The sequence below is a fragment of the Capra hircus genome, chromosome 5 (assembly GCF_001704415.2).
Source record: "Capra hircus breed San Clemente chromosome 5, ASM170441v1, whole genome shotgun sequence".
In the NCBI taxonomy this organism is placed as follows: Eukaryota; Metazoa; Chordata; class Mammalia; order Artiodactyla; family Bovidae; genus Capra; species Capra hircus.
The window spans coordinates 7,411,421-7,437,316 of record NC_030812.1 but is presented as its reverse complement, the minus strand read 5'-3'; the positions used below and the strand labels follow the sequence as shown (position 1 = coordinate 7,437,316).

Genomic DNA, 25,896 nt, shown 5'->3' with positions numbered 1-25,896 from the left:
TTCTCTACTGTCATCTCTTTCTCCCCCACAGTTTTACGTTTTTCAAGGGGAATATTTACCTTTTCTGCCATTCACTCTACCTTAACACATGTGAAAAACCTCACTTTCAAGAAGATAGGTGGCTGTGCTTGGGTTAAAGTTTTCATCTAAGACTTTATTTCTGCTTTCAAAGATCTTCACCCAAGTGTTGGGCCATCGCATTAGATGAGGAAATAAGGGGTTTCTTTTCCTATTATGCACAGGTCTGAGTAATACCTGAGTAATATTTAGTTACCATTATAACTGCCGCAAATTGAAAAGCAATCCGATTTTCTATCTAGCTGAAGATATCCAAGCTCAAAACCCATGAAATTATGAATGCAAAGGTGCTGAGATTGACTGTCGACTGAAATTATTTTCAAGCATTTGGTACAAACACAGCTATATGACTACTTTTCCTTATATCTGTAATTTTAGGTAATGTTTTGAATTTCAACGATGGCATTATACTTCCCTGCATAAATATATTAATTATTGCTCTTCTGTCCTCTTTCTGCTCACAGTTTCAAAACAAAAATGATATTTCTAGTAATCAGCTAAGAGTTACAGAAGCATGATAAAGCTAGTTAACCTTTAAACTACCAACTTTAAATGTGATTAAAGATTAATTTTTTAAATATAGTATATGAGATTAATGTTCAATTTGGAGAATGAGTAAGGCAAACTATCCCACATATGTTTTCCTTTGAAAATGATGATATTATAGAGGCATATTTAATATGAAGATAGTGCTCTGTGGACAAAGGAAACTTAGCTACATGTTGAAGATCACATGTGCCTGGTGACAAGAGGACTCAGTTGCTCAAATTGTAAATTCAGAGAGACAAGGACTTTGACTGTATCATTATATTAAAGAAACAATTTCATCAAATGGGTTCTGAAAATAAAATGGTTCTATTACTTTAATAATTGGAATACACAATTTTGCAAAGAAAGGAGTTTTAAAAATGCCACAATACCATAACAATGAAAAAAAATTTAGAGTTTAAGGAATATGGAGATTTTTTTGCTAGAAACTTTTAAATTGTCAAAGACAATCTCCCTTACTGGAATTTTTGTTTTTTTTTTTACTAGATGAACATCCTCCTGGTCTCATCTTTGCTTATCCTGCTCAAAACTCTTCCTTAAGTGTCATTTTAATTCTCGTCCCATTTCTCAAAATTTTTGAGTGGCTAATTATTCACATCTAAATATCTCATAATTCATGACCAAACCACATCTTTAGTACATTGTTCGGTTATTCACAACTATTCATAAATATTCAAAAATATTTATTTAAAATAATAATTTATTAAGCATCAAAGAAAGCAGGTACTGTCATGGGCATTGGAAATGAATGCCATGATGACAAAGCAGATGAATTCCCTGCTCTATCACTTACTGAACTAATTATAGTAATCACTTCCCCAAGTCTTGGCCTTTTCATCTGTAAAATGGGTTATAAAACCTTCAGCTTGGCAGAGTTATCGAGAGCATAACGGACAATGCTTTTAAAGCACTTTATCCTCAGTATCTGGTAAGTTCATCTGTTCTAACCATTGCTTTTTTCTCCGTGTGTCTATCCTAACTTCTTGTATTAACAGTTGGAGGAGAACACTGCGGCTCACTCTGGGTCTCCCCATCAGCACACCAATGGGATGATCACTGAGGGAAACAACTCCGAGGGAAAACAAGTAACAGCCAATTTGAGATAGGGTTCTTTGTGTTTTGTTTTTGGTTTATTTACCTGGAAAATAAGTTATGGTTCTCTGTCAACATATCGAAAAAAAGAATAAAAAGATTTGCCATTCTGGTTCCAATCAAGTGAAATGCCGACAAGAAAACATCAAGGTTTTTCACATGTCTGTCTTCACTGGATGCATGGAGTGTGCACTATATTTCAGGACCTGGACCCCTGTCAACTGCCCTCTGTCTAGTTCTTTTTTTTTTAATTAATCATGTACTCTACAAAGCTTTTCTGTTAAAAAGCCCCAGCACAAAAGCACTTTTGATTGTCAAGTTTGAGCCCACTAACAATGCAGAGTTCCAAAGACTAGCAAGGAGAGATAAGAAAGCCTTCCTCAGAGATCAATGCAAAGAAATAGAGGAAAACAATAGAATGGGAAAGACTAGAGATGTCTTCAAGAAAACCAGAGATACCAAGGGAACATTTCATGCAAAGACGGGCACAATAAAGGACAGAAATGGTATGGACCTAACAGAAACAGGAGATGTTAAGAAGAGGTGGCAGGAATACACAGAAACTGTACAGAAAAGATATTCACGACCAAGATAATCACAATGGTGTGATCACTCACACTCACCTAGAGCCAGACATCCTGGAATGTGAAGTCAAATGGGACTTAGGAAGCATCACTATGAAAAAAGCTACTGGAGGTGATGGAATTCCAGTTGAGCTATTTCAGATCTTAAAAGATGATGCTGTGAAAGTGCCACACTCAATATGTCAGCAAACTGGAAAACTCAGCAGTGGCCACAGGACTGGAAAAGGTCAGTTTTCATTCCAATCCCAAAGAAAGGCAATGCCAAAGAATGCTCAAACTACTGCATAATTGCACTCATCTCACATGCTAGTAAAGTAATGCTCAAAATTCTCCAAGCCAGGCTTAAACAGTACGTGAATTGTGAATTTCCAGATGTTCAAGCTGGTTTTAGAAAAGGCAGAGGAACCAGAGATTAAACTGCCAAAATCTGCTGGATCATGGAAAAAGCAAGAGAGTTCCAGAAAAACATCTATTTCTGCTTCATTGATTATGCCAAAGCCTTTGATGGTGTGGATCACAATAAACTCTGGAAAATTCTGAAGGAGATGGGAATACCAGAACACCTAACCTACCTCCTGAGAAACCTGCATACAGGTCAGGAAGCAACAGTTAGAACTGGACATGGAACAACAGACTGGTTCCAAATAGGAAAAGGAGTAAGTCAAGGCTGTATATTGTCACCCTGCTTATTTAACTTATATGCAGAATACTTCATGAGAAATGCTGGGCTGGAGGAAGCACAAGTTGGAATCAAGATTGCCGGGAGAAATATCAATAACCTCAGATATGCAAATGACACCACCCTTATGGCAGAAAGTGATAAAGAACTAAAGACCCTCTTGATGAAAGTGAAAGAGGAGAGTGAAAAAGTTGGCTTAAAGCTCAACAATCAGAAAATGAAGATCATGGCATCTGGTCCCATCACTTCATGGGAAATAGATGGGGAAACAGTGGGAACAGTGGCAGACTTTATATTGTTGGGCTCCAAAATCACTGCAGATGGTGACGCAGCCATGAACTTAAAAGACGCTTACTCCTCGGAAGGAAAGTTATGAACAACCTTTACAGCATATTAAAAAGCAGAGACATTACTTTGCCAATGAAGGTCCATCTAGTCAAGGCTATGGTTTTTCCAGTGGTCATGTATGGATGTGAGAGTTGGACTATAAAGAAAGCTGAGTGCCGAAGAATAGATGCTTTTGAACTGTGGTGTTGGAGAAGACTCTTGAGAGTTCCTTAGACTGCAAGGAGATCCAACCAGTCCATCCTAAAGGAGATCAGTCTTGGGTGTTCAATGGAAGGACTGATGTTGAAGCTAAGACTCCAATACTCTGGCCACGTGATGTGAAGAACTGACTCATTGGAAAAGACCCTGACACTGGGAAAGACTGAAGGCAGGAGGAGAAGGGGACGACAGAGGATGGGATGGTTGGATGGCATCACCAACTCAATGGACATGAGTTTGGATAGACTCTGGGAGTTGGTGACGGACAGGGAGGCCTGGCATGCTGTGGTTCATGGGGTCACAAAGAGTCGGACACGACTGAGCAACTGAACTGAACTGAAACAATCGTGAAGGGAATAAAAGCTCTCCTAGTCAAGTGATGTCAAGTGATTTAAATTTTTGCCTGTTCAGACACAAGAACCACACTTAAAAAATAACTGAGGGAAGAAAACTATGCAATACTAAAACAAATAATGAAATGGGTAATTATAAAGCGCATTAAAAAAGAAAAAAATCCTCCCCCCACCAAATTGTCTCAAATTCTGAATCATGGCCATCACATGGACACAGAAATTGTAAATTTAATTTCTCTGATTTTATATTCATCTTTATGAGTCCTAGCCTCCCTAGACATTAGTCGTAGTATAATTTTTATATCGCTGTTCTTTCTAAACTACTTTCAGTACTAAAGTTGCCTCCTTCAAACCTGATCATATTTCCTTGGACTAAAACAAAATCATGTAACAGGCCATAAAATCCCACCCTAAGCCTTCCTGTAAGGTACTAACCCTTATGAAGTGAAGCCCCAGGAAGTAGGACAGCACTGTCTGCCATTAGGTGTGGGTCCTACTGCACTTCTCTCGGATTCTTCACTGAGAAGCCAGCACATAGGACGTGGCTCAGGACTCTCAGATTTAAAGCTTTTGTTCTTTTTCTTCCCCTATCTTTTGAAGAATGTGTATGATAACACCACATAGACAATGTATACATTCAAGTTACTACCATATTTCTTTGGCTTCATTTTACCTAATGACTGATAACTTCAGTTAATTATAACCTCTGCTTTTTCTTGTGCTGTGCTCAGTCGCTCAGTCCTGTTTGACTCTTTGTGACCCCACGGACTGTAGCCTTCCAGGCGGCTGCTCTGTCTATAGGGACTCCCCAGGCCAGAATACCGGAGTGGGTAGGCATTCCCTTCTCCAGGGGGTCCTCCCAATCTAGGGATTGAATCAGGGTCTCTTGCACTGCAGGTTGATTCTTTTACCAGCTGAGCTATGGGTACTAATATTTCTTTTGCTTGATGTGTTTTTTCAGAATTCATTTTCCTTCCCCAATCCCTGCCAAATGGTAGAAAACAATGTTTTCATGAACTTAAGGGAATTCCTACTTACCTTTTGATTTCCAGCTACCTTTTATAAGAAAGCAAGTATGCATTTGGGCCATTCATTTTACCCATGAAGGGAAGATATAATTAGTAGAATTTTACAAATTCTGATCTTTTAGAAGCAAGAGATATGATTTATTAAAATATCATCAATATCAGCTTTCTGTATATTTCTTTGTGTTTTTCGTTTTCATCTTATCTTTGTTTTCTATATTTTAGTGTACTTTAAGGCAAGTCATGAAGTTTCTCAGTTCTACCATGGGATCTAAAATTGCCCAGGAACATGTATATTATTGGTTTTCGAGCGTCATCTAGTGGCTGTGCTTTGTAATCACCACAGATCCTCCTGTAAATCTTTTCTCAACCAAGTCTTTCATGTATACAAAAATGGTTAAATGCAGTGTGCACGCTCAATTAAGGGAGCAGTTATCCTTTATAACGGAATAGTTCATCAGATATTAAGACAACTTTAGGTTATATGATTCTATTTGCAACTGACTAAAGCTCTACCCTTACTCTGAACACACTACTGGAACCCAGTGTTTGCTTTTTGTCTGTTTGGTGACAGTTTAATAGAGCTGTAGCCTGGAGACAGAGGAGCACGGTATTCTCCCTGGGCTGTAAAACGCAGGAGCACCTAGTCAAATTTAGGAGTAGGTCCTGAAACACCGGTAAATGGGCAAAACGCTATCACGTTGCACGGGGTTCTGATCATATTGCGATGAGCATGGAAGATCATCACTGAGAATATTACTCCGTCCTATCTGTATCAAGCACAAATAATAGTTTTAAAAAATGATACGAAAACCGTATCTCTAAGTCGTTTCACTCTTTTACACAGAATGTTCTTTTAAGATGATCATGACAGAGAATGAACTTGTAAGGAAAAAGGGCTATCTCTGAGAATTAGGGTGTTAACGCTTTGAAGAGGGGATCGGCGAGGGTGGCGGTGGGCAAGGGTCTCCAGATTCGAGGTGTCCTCGCTTGTGAAGTCCTAGGCATGCTGTGATCCAGGCACCGTGCGCACAAAATCACCTGAGGTAACAGACTCCGTGATGTTCAAATTGTTCAGCGAGAGTCCTAAGGACTGCCGCGAGGAGGACGAGGAGGTGCTACTCGCGGACTCGGACGGCGGCCGAGCCGGCTTCGCCACGTTCCCCGTCTCCGCCTTCAGCCGGTCATTTTCAGCCTTCAGTATTTCAATCTCATTCTGTGGTGAAATCGAAAAACATGGTGCTAACTTGTGTTAATCAGAGTTTTGTTTTTTTTTAATGTGGTGAGATATTAAATAAACAAATATAAATTATGAAATCAAGATTTCTTTCCAAAGAAGGAAAAGTAAATCTCTTTCTCTGTCTCCCATATATACATATTCAGATATTCACAAATACAGATAGACTGACCAGTAGAATTTTTTTATACTTAAAAAAATATATATCATATATTTGAGGAGTTTTCCAGGATGTGGTCTCACCTGAATTAAGAATAACATAATTGAAGAGGTCATTCCATTTCTCATTTTAGAATTAAACACTACAATATATATAAAAACAGATAAAAAACAGAGAAACCTACTATATACTCAATATTTTGTAAAAACCTATAAGGGAAAAGAATTTTAAAAAGAATGTATCTATATCTATCTATCTATATCTCTCTCTCTCTATGTGTATATATATACACACAACTGAATCACTGAGCTGTACATCTGAAACTTTGTAACGCAACATTATAAATCAACCAAGCTTTAATAAAATCAAATTTAAAATTTTAATGCAATACTATTAATATCTCATAGAAGAAAATGCCCTTCGTACTATTCTGAATTCAGGGAGAGTTGAAAACCACAGTAAAACAAAAGTAATATAAATGAAGTGATTTAAAATTATCACTTCAGAATCTAGCTAACGTCTGAAAAAGTTTTTGTTCCTTCAAAACAGGGCACTGAGCTCATAAAAACAACACATGCCTTTTGATGAATATATATCAGTGGTATACGAATCTGCCTGGCAACGAGCTTTTCCTGTTTCAGTCATCTGCGGTACCAAGTGATTACTGGTTGACAATAATAAAGTGAAAGTCTGAGCACAGACTGATTCTGAATTTAGCCTTCGGATCCTTCCAAGACATATAAAAGCTTTACTTTTACAGATGGCGTTCTACATCACTTTTACTTTCCTATTTAGAAAGCTTGTGTTATATTTCTGTCCTTTCCTCATTTCATTTGTTTTTCAATAAAAAATAGGTAAAGGTGTTTGAAAGTCAGATTTCAAAATTATAGGGAAAAGATACCAAAAGGTAAATCACGGGAAAGGGAAGAAGCAAGGGCTGTAGTAGTTTCTCCGAAAACTTAGCTGTCAGCCAGTTCAATCACTAGTAGAAGTGCCTTCAATGGTCCTTGAGTGCAACCAGCCAGTTTGCACTCCCATTTCCAAACCTGGATTTTACAAAATTCTCCAACCGATATTAGGCAAGGAGTTGTGGAGATTAAATAAAAAGAGTGCATTTTAAAAAGGGATTTAAATGTGAGATTTGCTTTTACAATAACTGAGAGAAGAGAATAGGCAGCATTTCAAATCTCTCCTGTTCATTCCTTGAAGGTGCTTACACGACCAACCTGCATCCGGTTCATGGCTTCCCGGATCTGATCGAGATGATGTGCAGAGCTGAGGGCCTCCAGCCGAATATCTGTTAATTTTAGTTCCTTTTCTCTGAGCTCACTCTTCAACTGCAGAATTATCTCTGCCTCAGCCTCTGTGCATTCACAGATCCTGAAGAAAGAAACAAGCACAAAATCAGCAGCTGGGGAAGCCAGAGGATTAGGAAAGGCAATGATTCTTTTAAAAGCTGAACTGCAATATTATCCAGCAGGTACAGAGATTATTTGCTGCTGGCAAAACCTAGAGAAAATGAAAAAGAGTTTTACAAACAGAAATACATTCATAGGTTCAAAACTGAAAAGAGTAGGCCTTTGTCTCTCTCTTTTTTTAATCTCTATTTTTTGAAGTTTAAAAACAACCTATCTTTACTGTATAGAAACTGATACTCAAAATTCTCTTGTTGCTAATATTTGTGGGGCTGAAAGTCAGAGTATTACTACATCTCATTCAACCATTTTTTCAAGGGACTTAACCTATTTGCAACATATTAAATTTGTTTAAAACAAAGTTATTATGTATTAAAATGCTGATTTCTAGTTTTACAAAATTCTGCAAAGAATAATCTTGTTTGCCATAATACTCTCTCCAGGTTACCACAAAACTTCAAAATAAATATTGTAGACAATACATCAGGGAGATTAGTTTTGGACATTTAAATAATGGATGAGTGTTATATAATCCTTCTGGTAGGCTTGGCTGATTTAGGAGGTCAGCTAATGAAACTGAAGCAAGGTTTCAACCCAAACAAGCAGGCTAGTTGGGGCTGCTTGAAGGTCACATACACGACATCCTTACTGTTGTTGTGTTGTTTTGTAGACAGCTTGGGAGGAAATATGTCAAAAAGAATTTCTGTTGTATTAATGAATAGCTTTTCTATTTAATGTGAGGATTAAGTTGCTGGTCACAAAATGATAGTGCTATGCTCTTCTAAGTAAGGGAATTAAATAGGGGTACAAGGTTCTATTTGTGGCCTTGCTGTATATGACAGCTCTGGGGAGCTGCCGTCATGGGCACACACGGACTCTGAACTAAACAGTATACAGAACAAAGAGAATGATCAGAGCACATGTTTTATGTTCTAAATGTTTTATTCTTTCTTATAACATTCCAGTGGGATACTATAAAAAATGCTAGGCTAGGTTATCTAACCCAATTGAAGAAAAAAGGATTGCAGTTCGGCTTAAGGTAACAAAGTTTTACTTCCACAACAGGAGGGCAGAGGAGGTGGTCATTGTTGAAACACACGTGAGTGATTTTAGAGAAAGCAGGAGGGAACACTGCTTAGGTTAGAACTGGGATCTTAGCAGTTTTCATGCATCACACTCCATTTTACCGGGATCTATGCTTGTAGATCACAGGGCCATTTTGCCGTTTCTTTGGTGGCCAGACAAGGGGTGACCTGCATTTAATGCACAGTTAGATAGATACAAGGACAAATGCCAGTGAAATAAGTGAAAATAATAACTTAGAAAAGGGGAGAATGAGATCAAGAAACATTCACATTCTAATGTATGGAAAACAGAAGAGAAATGAATACTGTCTGCTATTCTAAGGAAGATCTGGAAATAATGGCCACAGAGACAGTGTTGCGGTTCAGAACACACACGTGGGCCTGGCCTGAAGTCGCCTTCAATAGATTCTTCCTCGTGCTGCAGAGGGGGTGACTTACGCAGAGGCAGACTGCGAGGGCTTCATGGAGGCTGACCCACAGTCACTCCCGTTGTGGGGCAACTTGGGGGATGCTGGAAGGGACGAATCTGTAAGCTCTTCAATGTCCGAATGTGAGGAAGGAGGCTTGGTGGACTTTTTCTTCCCAAAGGCTTGTTTGAACGAGCTTCTCAGCTGCAAGAAGGACAGAAATTACCTTCCTTGTCTGTTTGCACTGGGGGCATCTCGCTTTGGGCCGTTAGTTTGCAGGTGCCATCCTAGCCACTGCCTGGGGTCAGTATGTATAAGCAAGGGATTAACAGCTGCAGCACGGTATCTCTGATTAAAAAAAAAAAAAAAAGATACCGTGCTTTGTGTTTCTGTTTTATTCTTGTATTAATCCAGCACAGCGCAAACATGGAAGGCTTTTAAACAGTGCAGGGACAAGGGCATGGCCATCAGAGCACTCATTTAAAACGAAGTACCTTGAAGGGATCTCCTTTCAGAAGACTCCTCTCTTCAAGGCAATTTGTTTTAAATGGCCACTTTAGCACGACTGTCAAGTCAGGGCCTGCTGACAGTATGAACTTAAAAAGCAAAATGAAATCAAATTCACCTAACACTTCATTAATCGTGAGTTTCTATTCAAATTTTCAGTTCCCAGACTATGCAAAACCAGAATTGGTATGCCCTACAGCGCTATTCGGAAAGTAGTTTTACTTCTCTTTAAAACTGAAGATTAAAATGAAAAGACACAAAGAAAAGACAAACAAGGTAATCTGTTTTTAAAAGGTATAAAAGCTTCCTGCCAAAATGAATAGCATTCATGCCAAGGGTGGGTGTTTTTATAGATGCATGCCAAACTGTCCACGGTTTATATTCACCTCACTTCCTCTAGAGTTCACCTTGCAGAAACATGAAAGAGTGCGGAATTACAAATCAAGGGAAGGAAGGCTGATCAGTATTTTAAAATATTACCTGCATCAACATTTTTTTAAAACAAAAAAGATATTTCTCTCATTATTTACAGAAAGCACTCTAGTAAAATCCTTTCCTGATTTCATTTTGGATGTCATCAAGAGTTCTACTTATTTAAAATTTACTTTTCTTTCATGGCAGTCAAAGAAATCCTTTACTTCATTATTTTTTAAACATTTTGTAGTGGTAGCATCTTCCCCTCAGTTTTTCAGCAATTACTTTATATCATAAATTATGTCTCTAGCTAACAGGGGATAGTTCTGTTGAAGTACATTTCTATATTTCTCCTATGTTCTTTTGGTGAAAATATAGAGAGTTCATTTCTAATACAGTGATACTTTCACACTATAAGCTCTGTTGATGCAAGGGGTGGAGAAGCTTGCAAGGACTCTTCTTTCTCTTTTACCAATTCTATTTTTTCTCCTCTTTTTCCATCAGCATCTTTACCACCATCACCACCATCGCCACTACTAACACCACCACCACCATCACCATCATCCTTTTCTTCTTCTTCATCTCCACCTTCACAATAAGGCCCTGCTTGGAGCCATTTATTTATAGATGTTACTCTGTTTTTCTTTACAATATCCCTGCCAAGTCAGTATAACTATCCAGTTTTTACAAAAGAGGAACTTTAGGCTCACCAAAAGGTAAAGTACCTTGCCTAAGAGCCAGAAAGTAAGCATTAGAGTTGGGATTCCTATCTAAGTTCAGTTAGTCCCAACTCCAAGGTGTCTGCTCTTCAGCGCCAGGCTGCCCTGAACTTGTTGATCAGTGTAGAATTTGAGGGGTCAGTCACTTGAAAGAGATACTGTAAACTGCTGTCAATCTCTAAAACCCAAAAGGAAAAATCCTGCCTCACTGTGCTAATACGCTTCTGAATTAGACAAATGCTAAACCCAAAAGGAAAAATCCTGCCTCACTGTGCTAATAAGCTTCTGAATTAGACAAATGCTAATAGCTTACCCAATTTTTCTTTTTCTTCTTCTTGGAGTCAGCATCGTTACCACTGCCAATGCTGGAATGGCTTGTGGCACTGTTAATACTAGAAACGCTTTCAGAGGAATGCTGTCTTCTGATGCGGAGATCTAGCCACAGACAGAGAGAGTCACATTTACTCATAAAGACTTTCAATCGGAGCAAATAAGACTTTTAGGGTTTCTGAGAAGAAGTTCTCTAATTATAGTCAACACAGCTTTGTATAGATCATTTCAATGCAGTTTTAGTTTTATAAGCTTAACAAAGTATCACCCTATTTGCTTTAATTAATTAGGTTACCTGTATTAAGAGTCAACAGGAATCGCAGGTAAGTCTGTAGCACTGGCACTTAAATGAATTCTGAGTTTTGTCCCCAAATAAAATGTTATGCTAGTGATTTTTACTGAATACCTAGATCAAGCAGCACTTAGAAAATAATTTATCCCAATGATATATTCCATGGAATAAATGGAAACTCATAGTGGCATGAAAATTAATTGTGTCTTTTTAATATTTGTCCTTTGAATAAAGCTACTGAAGCCAAATTACCGACTTTTCATTTCATGGACGCATACCTTGTTAGAGCCAAACAAAGCTGCCAAGTCATCTAAGCGCTTTATCTCAGAGATGAGACAACTGAAATGCAAGAAGTACCTTGACCACGGTCAAAGAGCTAATGGAGTGAAGGTCGTCAAGAGGGAATCTAGGTAGACTTCATTTGTGAATTATATAGAAATCGTAGTTCAGTTCAGTTCAGTCACACAGTCGTGTCTGACTCTTTGTGACACCATGAATTGCAGCAAGCCAGGCCTTCCTGTCCATCACCAACATGCGGAGTTCACACAGACTCATGTGCATTGAGTCCGTGATGCCATCCAGCCATCTCATCCTCTGTCGTCCCCTTCTGCTCCTGCCCACAATCTTTCCGAGCATCAGGGTCTTTTCCAATGAGTCAACTCTTCGCGTGAGGTGGCCAAAGTATTGCAGTTTCAGCTTTAGCATCAGTCCTCCCAAAGAACATCCAGGACTGATCTCCTTTAGGATAGGCTGGTTGAACCTCCTTGCAGTCCAAGGGACTATTTCCAACACTACAGTTCAAAAGCATCAATTCTTCGGCGCTCAGGTTTCTTCACAGTCCAACTTTCACATCCACACATGACCACTGGAAAAACCATAGCCTTGAATCGACAGACCTTTGTTGGCAAGTAATGTCTCTGCTTTTAAATATGCTATCTAGGTTGGTCATAACCTTCCTTCCAAGGAGTAAGCATCTTTTAATTTCAGGGCTGCAATCAACATCTGTAGTGATTCTGGAGCCCCCCAAAATAAAGTCTGACACTGTTTCCACTGTTTCCCCATCTATTTCCCATGAAGTGATGAGACCAGATGCCATAATCTTCGTTTTCTGAACGTTGAGCTTTAAGCCAACTTTTTTGCTCTCCACTTTCACTTTCATCAAGAGGGTCTTTAGTTCTTCTTCACTTTCTGCCATAAGGGTGGTGTCATCTGCATATTTGAGGTTATTGATATTTCTACTGGCAATCTTGATTCCAGCTTGTGCTTCTTCCAGCCCAGAGTTTTTCATAATGTACTCTGCATATGAGTTAAATAAGCAGGGTGACAATATACGGCCTTGACATACTCCTTTTCCTATTTGGAATCAGTCTGTTGTTCCATGTCCAGTTCTAACTGTTGCCCTCTGACCTGCATATAGGTTTCTCAAGAGGCAGGTGAGGTGTTCTGGTATTCCCATCTCTTTCAGAATTTTCCACAGTTTATTGTGATCCATACAGTCAAAGGCTTTGGCATAGTCAATAAAGCAGAAATAGATGTTTTTCTGGAACTCTCTTGCTTTTTCCATGATCCAGCAGATGTTGGCAATTTCATCTCTGGTTCCTCTGCCTTTACTAAAACCAGTTGAACATCTGGAAGTTCACGGTTCACATATTGTTGAAGCCTGTCTTGGAGAATTTTGAGCATTACTTTATTAGCGTGTGAGATGAGTGCAATTGTGAGGTAGTTTGAGCATTCTTTGGCATTGCCTTTCTTTGGGATTGGAATGAAAACTGACCTTTTCCTGTCCTGTGGCCACTGCTGAGTTTTCCAAATTTGCTGGCATATTGAGTGCAGCACTTTCACAGCATTATCTTTCTTTGAGCTATTTGAAATAGCTCAACTGGAATTCCATCACCTCCACTAGCTTTGTTCGTAGTGATGCTTCCTAAGGCCCACTTGACTTCACATTCCAGGATGTCTGGTTATAGGTGAGTGATCACACCATCATAATTATCTTGGTTGTGAAGCTCTTTTTTTGTACAGTTCTCCTGTGTATTCTTGCCACCTCTTCTTAATATCTTCTGCTTCTGTTAGGTCCATACCATTTCTGTCCTTGAATTTAACTCAGATGACAATTATATCTACTACTGTGGGCAGGAATCCCTTAGAAGAAATGGAGTAGCCATCATGGTCAACAAAAGAGTCCAAATGCAGTACTTGGATGCAGTCTCAAAAATGACAGAATGATCTCTGGACGTTTCCAAGGCAAACCATTCAATATCATGGTAATCCTAGCCTATGCCCCAACCAGTAATGCTGAAGAAGCTGAAGTTGAATGGTTCTCTGAAGACCTTCAAGACCTTTTAGAACCAGCACCCAAAAAGATGTCCTTTTCATTATAGAGGTCTTGAATCCAAAAGTAGGAAGTCAAGAAACACCTGGAAAAACAGGCAAATTTGCCCTTGGAATACAGAATGAAGCAGGGCAAAGGCTAATAGAGTTTTTTCAAGAGAATGCAATGGTCATAGCAAACACCCTCTTCCAACAACTCAAGAGAAGACTCTACACATGGACATCACCAGATGGTCAACACTAATATCAGATTGATTATATTCTTTGCAGCCAAAGATGGAGAAGCTCTATACAGTCATCAAAAGAAGCATGGGAGATGACTATGGTTCAGATCATGAACTTCTTATTGCCAAATGCAGACTTAAATGGAAGAAAGTAGGGGAAACCACTAGACCATTCAGGTATGACCTAAATCAAATTCCTTATGATTATACAGTGGAAGTGAGAAATAGATTTAAGGGACTAGATCTGATAGACAGAGTGCCTGATGAACTGTGGACGGAGCTTTGTGACATTGTACAGGAATCAGGGATCAAGACCATCCCCGTGGAAAAGAAATGCAAAAAAGCAAAATGGCTTTCTGGGGAGGCCTTACAAATAGCTGTGAAAGGAAAAGAAGTGAAAAGCAAAGGAGAAAAGGAAAGATATAAGCATCTGAATGCAGAGTTCCAAAGAATAGCAAGAAGAGATAAGAAAGCCTTCCTTAGGGATCATTGCAAAGAAATAGAAGAAAACAACAGAATGGGAAAGACTAGAGATCTCTTCAAGAAAATTAGAGATACCAAGGGAACATTTCATGCAAAGATGGGCTCGATAAAGGACAGAAATCATATTTAAGACAGTGTAATTCTCCCATTACACCTAATCCCAGCCCATGACTTCGAAGAATAATAGCAGTAGCAATAATAACAGGTAATAATAAAGCTAGCTTTTACTAGATGCTTACTTTGCTCTGGGAGCATCTAATTTTACTCTTAAAGCAAACCACTGAAATGAGCATAATCACTAAAGTTTCCTTGCAGTAACACAGCAGAAAAAGAGTCTTAGATGGATCCTACTGTCTATTGTACTAACTGCCAGGTAATATGACCTCTATATACTCCTAAAAAGCAAGAACTTCCCTCTAGCTAATAAGATATTTTGAAAAGGACACTATTTGATACTAAATCACTTTTTGAAGATAGCCACTCCACACAACAAGCTTATAAGATTTATTTACAATTATTAAAATTGAAATTATTTCTACTCATAGTGAACTGACCGTAGGAGTTAGTGAAGACACAAGTAATTTATAAAATTATTTTTAAGGTCAAATGTGCTTTTAGGCCATCTCTTACTGTTATATTTAATTGGAATCAATGCAGATTAGCCAAGCAAAAGAAATCTCAGTGGAACTTATCAGAGGTCAGAAATTATAATATATCTTTCAAGAAGTTCCCATAGAAATAATAGTATATAATCAAAACTTTTCAGCAAAGTACTTTGACAGTAAAATGACCAATGGAAATGGAACCTTAACTGGTTACTTTCAAATTGTACAATAATTATATGTGTGGGTGGGTAATATACATATACATATCTCCATCTTTAATCTCATATTCATACCTATCCATAAGTACTTTCATTTTTCCATTAAGAGAATAACTGTGCTGAAAAATTTTATAGGAGGGGAAAACTATAATAGCTGTTTTTAAGAATCCCTAGAATTTGTTCTAAAAGTGTATATTTTTAATGATGAAAACTATTTTTGCATGTGAAAAGCATTACCAGTGTCAAAATCTAAATCATGGTATTTATGTGTGTTATTTTGCATCAACAATAAAGGAGCTCAGTATCCCTTAATCAACTAGTGTGGAAATTATGTGAATAATCAATAAAAGAATATGTGTAGGTATTTATGTTTTAAATATCTGCTACATTTGGCTACAAGCTTTTCTGAATAAGATTAGCATTTGCTAGTTTTCTCATCATAACTGACTTTTACAAATAAAGCAGATGTATTAAGAGTTAAAGTATTTAAGAGTTTTTATTATATCCAGAATTAATAAATTATATTTGACTTCAAATAATCCCAAAATGTTTACATTTGAATCAGTTCTAATGAGATGGATGAAACTGGAGCCGATTATATAGAGTGAAGTAAGCCAGAAAGAAAAACACCAATACAGTATACTAACACATATATATGGAATTTAGAAAGATGGTAATGGTGACCCTGTATGCAAGACAGCAAAAGAGACACGGATATGTAGAGCGGACTTTTGGACTCTGAGGGAGAGGGAGAGGGTGGGATGATTTGGGAGAATGGCATTGAAACATGTATGCTATCATGTAAGAAACGAATCGCCAGTCTATGTTCGATGCAGGATGCAGGATGCTTGGGGCTGGTGCACGGGGATGATCTGGAGGGATGATGCGGGGTGGGAGGTGGGAGGGGGTTTCATGTTTGGGAGCTCATGTAAACCCGTGGCAGATTCATGTCAATGTATGCCAAAACCAATACAGTATTGTAAAGCAAAATAAAGTAAAAATAAAAAAAGAAAAGGAAAGAAAAAGTAGTCCTTGGAAGTATTAGCTATGTTCAACTATGACCGCATTTCCAATAAAGACTGGCAAGGGCATAATCTCAATAACATTACAGGATGAAGGGAATGCATTTAACTTTTCTCTGACAATTCTTTTCTGGAGTTAAGTATTTGAGTACATGCAGCATCACAGAGTTCAGTAAAATGGCTGATCAAATGAATACCAACAATCTGAATGAATGGAGAAGCTTATTTGAAACAATATATATTTCAGTTACATGTTTATTCATTCTTCACATTCCACTTCCCATCCTTTGCTCTGTCACTGTTCTAGTTGGAGCCATCACCATCACTTACTCACTCTAACAAAGAACAGCCAGCCAAGTCATTTTCAAATCTTTTTAAAGAAAAAATCTTTCGTGCAATCCCTATCAAGCTACCAATGGTATTTTTCAGAGAACTAGAACAAACAATTTCATAATTTGTATGGAAACCTTGAATAGCCAAAGCAATCTTGAGAAAGAAGAATGGAACTGGAGGAAGCAACCTGCCTGACTTCAGGCTCTACTACAAAGCCACAGTCATCAAGACAGTATGGTACTGGCACAAAGACAGAAATATAGATCAATGGAAAAAAATAGAAAGCCCAGAGATAAATCCACGCACCTATGGACACCTTATCTTTGACAAAGGAGGCAAGAATATCCAATGGAGAAAAGACAATCTCTTTAACAAGTGGTGCTGGGAAAACTGGTCAACCACTTGTAAAAGAATGAAACTAGAACACTTTCTAACACCATACACAAAATAAAGTCAAAATGGATTAAAGATCTAAAAGTAAGACCAGCAACTATAAAACTGCTAGAAGAAAACATAGGCAAAACACTCTTTGACATAAACCACAGCAGGATCCTCTATGACCCACCTCTGAGAATATTGGAAATAAAAGCAAAAATAAACAAATGGGACCTAATTAAACTTAAAAGCTTCTGCACAACAAAGGAAACTATAAGCAAGGTGAAAAGACAGCCTTCAGAATGGGAGAAAATAATAGCAAACAAAGCAAAAGACAAATAATTAATCTCAAAAATATACAAGCAACCCCTGCAGCTCAATTCCAGAAAAATAAACAACCCAATCAAAAAGTGGGCCAAAGAACTAAACAGACATTTCTCCAAAGTAGACATACAGATGGCTAACAAACATATGAAAAGATACTCAACATCACTCATTATCAGAGAAATATAAATCAAAACCACAATGAGGTACCATTTCACGCCAGTCAGAATGGCTGTGATCCAAAAGTCTACAAGCAATAAATGCTGGAGAGGGTGTGGAGAAAAGGGAACCCTCTTACACTGTTGGTGGGAATGCACACTAGTACAGCCACTATGGAGAACACTGTGGAGATTCCTTAAAAACCTGGAAATAGAACTGCCTTATGACCCAGCAATCCCACTGCTGGGCATACACACCGAGGAAACCAGAATTGAAAGAGACACGTGTACCCCAATGTTCATTGCAGCACTGTTTACAATAGCCAGGACATGGAAGCAGCCTAGATGTCCATCAGCAGATGAATGGATAAGAAAGCTGCGGTACATATACACAATGGAATATTACTCAGCCATTAAAAAGAATACATTTGAATCGGTTCTAATGAGGTGGATGAAACTGGAGCCTTATACAGAGTGAAGTAAGCCAGAAAGAAAAACACCAATAAATAATACAAATATATGGAATTTAGAAAGATGGTAACGATAACACTGTATGAGAGACAGCAAAAGAGACACAGATGTATAGAACAGTCTTTTGGACTCTGTGGGAGAGGGCGAGGGTGGGACGATTTGGGAGAATGGCATTGAAACATGTATATTATCATATGTGAAACAGATCGCCAGTCCAGGCTTGATGCATCATACAGGGTGCTCGGGGCTGGTGCACTGGGATGAGCCAGAGGGATGGTACGGGGAGGGAGGTGGGAGGGGGGTTCAGGATGGGGAACACACGTACACCCATGGCTGATTCATGTTAATGTATGGCAAAACCACTATAATATTGTGAAGTTAAAAATTAATAAATAAATTAAAAAAAAATAAAAATCTTACCATCACTCTCTTATCTAAGAATTCCCAGTAGATTCCCATTTCAGCAAGAATAGAAAACATTCCAGCTCTTAAACATGGCCTACAGACCCCTCCCTAAGTCATCTGGTCAGTACTCATCTCTCTTTTATTTCACCTTTGATCATTATATTCTTGGGGTCAGTTCCAGAAAGGCTTGGATCTCTTCTGTCTTAAGACCCTTATGGAACGCTTTTCTGTCAGTATTTAAAATCTGCCTTGACAATTAATTCTTGGGTTTCCCCTTATACATTACTCTCTGGTAAAGGACTTCCTTGACTGTGACCGGAGTAGGTTCCCTGGTACCCGTCCTCTCCAGGGCACATATTCTTGTCCATTTTATAACTTATAACTGTTTTATATGCACATTCAGCTACACTAATGATCACAACAATTCTTTATTTCTGCTTTCCTTTAAGATTAAAAGTTAAATGTTGAGAAAGACTGTTTAGTTGGCCTACCATTATATATTGAGGGCTTTATACAGAGTATATCATATGGTAGGCTATCAACAAGTAATTATTGAATAAATATATTCTTACAATTCATTCAGTGTAACACTGAGTTTTAATATTAATCTGAATATCCTATATACATTCAATCCTTTATAACTACTTGTTTTTATTAGTTTAAACTTTTATTTAATCTAAAAACTATTATTTAATCTTTCTTGACCAATTTGTATAGTAATCATTATCCTTTTGTTCATTTTAGTCAACCCTCTCACATATCTGAGCAAAGGAATTCCTATATTTCAATTCCAGTAGACATTAAGCTACCTGTTGCCTGAGATAAAATGAATCTTTTCAGAAAGTTTTACTTCAGTATCTTGCACCACAGTAAGGAAGGGATTAAGCCTTTTAAAATCCCTTCTGGACCTATTTACAACATGAAGATTTAGAACATAAGCTGCTTTATTATAGCTCTAAGATAAGCTTTAAATATGCAGTAATTTTCCATGCTGCATATAAATTAACTCCCCCACATGGAAAGTTGCTAAATTCTTAACAGAAGTAGCCCCTAGAGAATTAGTTTTTCTTTTAATTTCAGTATATCTCACTTTATATAATTATTTTGCCCAAACTTAAATTTTGTTTTTAAAAATTATATTTTCTATAAAATTTGAATAAGCCCCTTTCATGTACAAGCCATCAACATGGCCAGGATTTAGTATTAAGAAAACAAACCACCCTGCTATCAATCAGGAAAGGTAGACCATAAATAAATGAAGGCACCAAAGTGTAATGCAAATTTTGTAAGGGAACTACAGTTATTTTCAAAAACATATCACAAAGGGACTTCATATAGTTTGAGAGTCAAGGAGGTATGTGAAAGTGAAGTGAAAGTCGCCCAGTTGTTTCCAACTCTTTGCAACCCCATGGACTATACAGTCCGTGGAATTCTCCAGGCCAGAATACTAGAGAGGGTAGCCTTTCCCTTCTGCAGAGGATCTTCCCAACCCAGGGATCGGAACCAGGTCTCCTGCATTGCAGGTGGATTCTTCACCAGCTGAGTCACCAGGGAAGCCCAGAAATACTGGAGTGGGCCTATCCCTTTTCCAGTGGATCTTCCCAACCCAGGAATCAAACCAGGGTCTCCTACATTGCAGGCAGATTCTTTACCAACTGAGCTAACAGGGAAGCCCCAAGGTGGTATGTTTAAGCTAACCCTCGCAAGATCTCAGAAGGTTTTTATGCTGAACAAACACTGTAGAAAGTGCCAACCAGAATAAACAGAATATGTAAAGAGCTTCTGAAGAACTGAAAGAAGTTCAGGCCAGCTAAAGCCTGAAATGACAAAATGCAAGACATAAGGTCCAAAATATCTAGAACATAAATGATGATCATTAAATGCTTGTTGAATAAACAACACTGGCAAGGAGAGAGTATGTCATGTTACGGAGTCTGTATTTTATCTCAAGGCAACAGGATACCTGTTAGATGGATCCTGTAGACCACTGCTCTGGTCTCAGTGTGAAGAATGGTACAAAGAGGCGAAAGTCACAGAGCAGGAAGGCTATTGAGGAGCTTGTGGCCGCAGTTCAGGGGGGAGATGAGGAATGGCAATAGGATCAGAGAAATGGAAATGAGAGATCTTTAAGGGGTGGGGTCAACAGAACTTAGTGATTTGCTGAGTGAGCAGAGGAGGATTTCTGCTAATATGGAAGGATGGCGATGCTTTTGACCGAGAAAGCAGCATTGAAGGCATAAACAGGCCTGAGAAGGGAGAAGACAAGTTCAAATTTAGAGATGCCGAGTTTCAGGTGACAAACACACATCCAGAGATAACCAGATAGGGTTCCCTGTTTAGCAGCTGGACTTACAGACGTGTGACTCAAGAGATGAGCCTGCCCCGGAGAGATCTATTTGACGGTTATCAACACATTAACAATAATTATAGAGAGAGTATTAGATGGGCTTGTATAAAAATTTAGATAGGATGAAGAGAATCATAAAATGTATAAAATCATAATGGAAGAGAGCTTAGGACTGGGCTCTAAGAAACATCAATACTTAACAAATGCAACAAACAAGTGACTCTACAAGAGAAACTGTGAAGGAAACTTTCAAAAATCATAGAAAAATAAGAAGATGCATGTAATGAGCATCAGAAGTGAATGTTTCAAGCAGGATGGAGTGGATATCAGTATCAAATGCTACTTTTATGATAAATATAGTAAGAATTTTAAATGTACTGGATTTAGAGTTATGTAAGTCCTTATTGATGATGGAAAGAACAGTTTCGGTGGAGTAGTGGAAAGAAAAACCACACTCCAGTGTCTGAAGTATGACTGGCTGTTAAAGACACTGAACAATTCTATCAAACATTCCCAAAATTCATCTGGAAAAGGGAAGAGAGATGATAGAGCACTCAGGATTTAAGAAAGCATTTGTCAGCTGGTAAGAGCTGAGCATATTGAATGCTACTTAAAAAAGACTGAGAATAAGCAGAACTTACATAAAGAGAAAAATGGCATGACATTGTCACAGAGTATTTCTTCAATGGCAGTCAAAGGGGTGGAGGTGGTGGCAAAAAAGATTATGTTATCATTGTTTAAGATTGTTGAAGCATTGTTGCTGTTTAGTTACTAGGTTGGGTCTGACTCTTTTGTGACCCCATGGACTGTAGCCCACCAGGCTCCTCTGTCCATGGAATTTCCCAGGCAAGAATACTGGAGTGGGTTGCCATTTCCTTCTCCAAGGGATCTTCGCAACCCAGGCACTGAAGCTTTGTCTCCTGTACTGGCAGGTGGATTCTTTACCAATGAGCCACCTTGAAAGCCCTGCTGAAGCACAGTAATAATTAAAAACACACCAACTTTTAGTCCATTTTCTTACCATTTTTAAGTTTTCCACAAAAAATATTTTTCTTATTGCCCCCACACAGGAGTTTCGGTAAACTCTGGGAGCTGGTGATGGACAGGGAGGCCTGGAGTGCTGTGGTTCATGGGGTCACAAAGAGTCGGACACGACTGAGCGACTGAACTGAACCACACAGATCAAGTTGCTCCCAATACCCACTACTTCACCATATTGATTGCTATCTTTTTACATAAAGATCTAAATTTCCGTATTCCTTCCCTGGTTTGTTTTGCTCAATGGTAGATATGATTGCGTTACCTAATCTCTCTAGACCCAACTTCACCAAATCAAGAGGAGAGAAGAGTTCGAACGTAGGAGCCAGTTCCTAACGTCAGTTTGATACTGAAGGCTACTGTTCTTTAACTCTGAGATTCTGAATAACAGCAATTCACATATTATCAAATGCAGTGTGACTGAGTAAAAGCAGCTTTGCTCTAATTAAGAAAAATAGACGCCTATCAGATTGCATGAAAAAATGGCAAGATTTCTAAATATACCTTTGGGAGGGTGGTCAGGACCATTCAGTGCTCCCTGAATGGCTGCCTGGGCAGCAGAGTTCTGGGCCTTCAGCATTTCAATGGTTTCTCTTAGTTCTATCAGCTCAGACTCCTGTGAAACAAACAGAATTTAGAAGCTTTAATACTTTAGAGAGAAGAACAAACCACTTTTATTCACAGCTCACTATCTAATGAGCTTGGTTTTATGTAGCGCTGCTGTCCTGGGAGATCCAGATGCTTGGCTGACCTTCTAAGCTGTATCCTACAATCTTTTACTTGTAAATGTAAGAAGCTAAATCTAATAGAGAATTTAAAAATAATGTTTTGGTTATTCTCTTACAAATGTGATCTGAATAGTCTTTATCTGTCTAAAAGGGTACCCAAACTGAGGGCTTCCGGGTGGTAAAGAATCCACCTGCCAATGCAGAAGGCACAGGAGATGCGGGTTCGATCCTTGGGTCAGGAAGGCCCTTGGAGGAGGAAATGGTAACCTACTCTAGTATTCTTGCCTGAAGAATCCCATGGACAGAGGAGCCTGGCAGGCTACAGTCCATAGGGTCACAAAGAGTCAAACACGACTGAGTATGCATGCGCCCAAAGCTGACCAGTGTGACCTAAAACAAGACAGCACATTGCTCATCTAGATACCAAACTTTTACTACTACCGAAAAGCATATCACAGTGCATGTACTGTTAATTGGAAACCCCGAGGTTTTGTCAGATGAGTGATTTTAGGTTTTCCCATCTGTTTTGCATCTGGGAAACAGAGACTTTTATATTCAGTAACAAAACCTGGAATTCATTCCTAAGTCACTCCTATTGAATCCCATAGTATTAAAGCTGCTATCATATCAAGGTCATCTTAGATTTGGGCACTTTTCAGGCAAATAAAATTCCTAGTATAAAGACCTAGCTTCAGCAAGCCAAAGAAATACAGGAATTTTTAAAAACTGAATAGAAATATATGTAACATATAGTCCTTAAAATAGTTAAATTATTTAAAAAGCTTACAAATAAAAATGTTATGACATTTATTTCCTTATTGGGACTTCCCTCGTAGCTCAGCCAAGGAATCTGCCTGCAGTGTAGGAGATACAGAAGACAGGGGTTTGATCACTGGGTCAGGAAGATGCCCTGGAGAAGGAAATAGCAACCCATTCCAGTACTCTTGCCTGGAGAATCCCATGGACAGAGGAGTCTCTCAAGCTACAGTCCATGGGGTCGCAAGAGTCGGACACAACTTAGCAACTAAACCATCACCACCACCGTTTTTTAATTGAATTTAGGGTAACTTTAAGCTACGTCTCAATGAAAATTCTTGTCTAAATTTCATCATCCATGGTTATTTAAATGCATATCTTTACTAGAAATAAAGGACTCACTATAAGGAAGATAACAGAAGCAGCAACAACAACCAGGAACTGGAGTGTTGTTTCAGCGAAAGCAGTGTTTCCATCAGGAGCACAAAAACACGGAGCATCCCTGGCTGTGATAGCAATCCTAAAAATTAGAATCCTGTGGACCTCTTAGGAGGAGAATTCCTCCATAATATATTTGTCATTCATATTTCTTCCAGTATCTTTGGCAGAAAGCCAAAGAACTGCATTTGAGTCCTTCACTCAGTGGTAAGCAGTTTATCCCTACCTAACGTATGCATGAAAAACAGCAGGGTCATGATAAGTGCCACTGAAGAAAACTGCTTCATGCATGGGAATATCCAATGGCTATTCCAGCCTTCAACACTTTTTTAAAAAAAGATGGATGGTGCTAATTGAAATGATATCCAAGTTCAGAACAGATACTCAGCACCTCATATGTCTATTTTCCTTGAGTATCTGGCATATTCCTAGAAGACAGGCATTAAAAAAACACCCTCTTATAGACTTTTAATAGCTTATAAATCAAAGAATCTCCTAATAGAAAATCAGTAGTGACCTCCTGGATTCACACATGGATCCTCAAATATTTGACTGTAATTTCACTTGCGTTTATTTGTCATAAAGGAGAAAGAACATGTTTGTGAAAATTACCAATACTGTGACCAAAAATCTATTACAATTTGTCATATTTTTTCAGTCTCTCCAACTTCTATCTATATTTTGCCCATTGTCCAACTAGTAATAGATTATTTTACCAAAATTTAATACGCTTCCCATTTAAAATAAATCTCCCAAGTGATAAAATATTTATTGGAAATTTATTCTGCTTTTACCAGAAATATATTCACAAAAGAACACCTATAGTGCATATTTAATGAATCACATAATTTAAGTAATTTTATAACTAGCATGCATGTTAAATTTTAATTAAACTCAGATTTTCACTCTTGAATTTAAAATCAACAGTGCTAAAATGTTTGCCTTTAGGTTAAAAGAGGAAAAAATGAAAATTAAATCTTATATAAATGTTTAAAAATTTAGCTTAATTTTATGGGTTGGTTGACTTGTTTCATTTATTTCAAATTTTGTTCTTTTCTAGAGAAATCTCTTCTAGAAACTATTATTTTTTTTTTAATTAGAAGTAGAATGTTCAGGTAATACTGATTTTTTCAGAAAACTGTGTTTAATGAAATAGAATGATCACATTCTAAAATCTTAAGTATCTTTTTAAAAACAACAGCTATTGGCAGGGTAGTAATCACTCAGGGTGGCACAGTAAGCCCAAAGGAAGAATAACTATGTAAGAAATATTCCATTATATGTATGGGAAAATCACATCTATGAATAAATTAGTTTAGCCAAACTCAGTACTTCCTCAGGAGAACTTTGTAAGTATAAGCAAGTACCTATAAAATGTCACATTGACTTTAAATAAACAAAGTAGCTAAATTCTACACTGATAGTCTGTTCAAATTTGAACTAGTTAACTCTCCATATCTTCCCAAATCCCTTTTTTCTTACTTCTGTTAATGAGACCCACCCTCACCATAACTCAAATTAGCACATATTTTTCTCTGAGCCTTTCCATGTGATTTCTTCCTGTGCTTTGAATATCCTTCTTCACCCCTAAAGACTACGGTGAAGTATCTTTATACACAATGACACAAGTTTTCTTTTGAGGAAAAATGAAAAAGTTTCTTCTCTATATGTCCAGACCATTTAATGCATTGAGTGTAGTTAGCTATTGAAGAGTTTTTCTTTTCATCTGACTTACGATCTGATCTCAATAAGTGTTGGAATGATTTTGTTCAAATGTCTGGTCTATATTAAACAGATGTTTCTTCCCTTCAAAGAATGATGAAAAAATTCAACTGTACTGCATATTTAAACAAGAGGGTGTCTCATCAAATAGATGCCATATTCTAAAAACATCAAAACCTTATCATTCATTATAAAACAAAAGTCTCAATATAGCTAAATCAGCAGAATCATATCCTTTGGGTGGCAACAAAGTAAGTTTTTTCCTTCTCTCTTTTTAAAAATGTATAGAAATGAATATAAAGCATTTCAAAACTTCACTGAGACAGCAATCTTTTAAATAGCTTACTTCTAGTGTTCTTCTTTCCCCTTTTGATTATAGTTGATTTTTCACATTTCTTAAGCTACATATTTTCTAAGATGTCTATAATTCATGGAACTTGCAACAC

General features: G+C 37.9%; 1 protein-coding gene across 8 annotated transcripts in view; it reads right to left on the bottom strand.

The window, feature by feature from the left end:
• The window catches only part of NAV3 (neuron navigator 3), a 619,023-nt gene that overhangs the window by 29,927 nt on the left and 563,200 nt on the right, over positions 1-25,896 (bottom strand). For 5 of the 8 annotated variants that reach the window (XM_013963653.2, XM_005679745.3, XM_013963656.2 and 2 more), the window contains 6 exons: positions 22,311-22,422; positions 11,164-11,285; positions 10,104-10,124; positions 9,242-9,414; positions 7,530-7,683; positions 5,948-6,122 (listed from right to left, as the gene is read on the bottom strand). In XM_013963653.2, the coding sequence (XP_013819107.2) occupies positions 5,948-6,122; positions 7,530-7,683; positions 9,242-9,414; positions 10,104-10,124; positions 11,164-11,285; positions 22,311-22,422 (757 nt within the window). Of the gene's footprint in view, positions 1-5,947; positions 6,123-7,529; positions 7,684-8,905; positions 8,972-9,241; positions 9,415-10,103; positions 10,125-11,163; positions 11,286-22,310; positions 22,423-25,896 lie in introns of all 8 variants that reach the window. The other 3 variants (XM_005679746.3, XM_013963655.2, XM_013963652.2) reach the window with 2 other exon arrangements.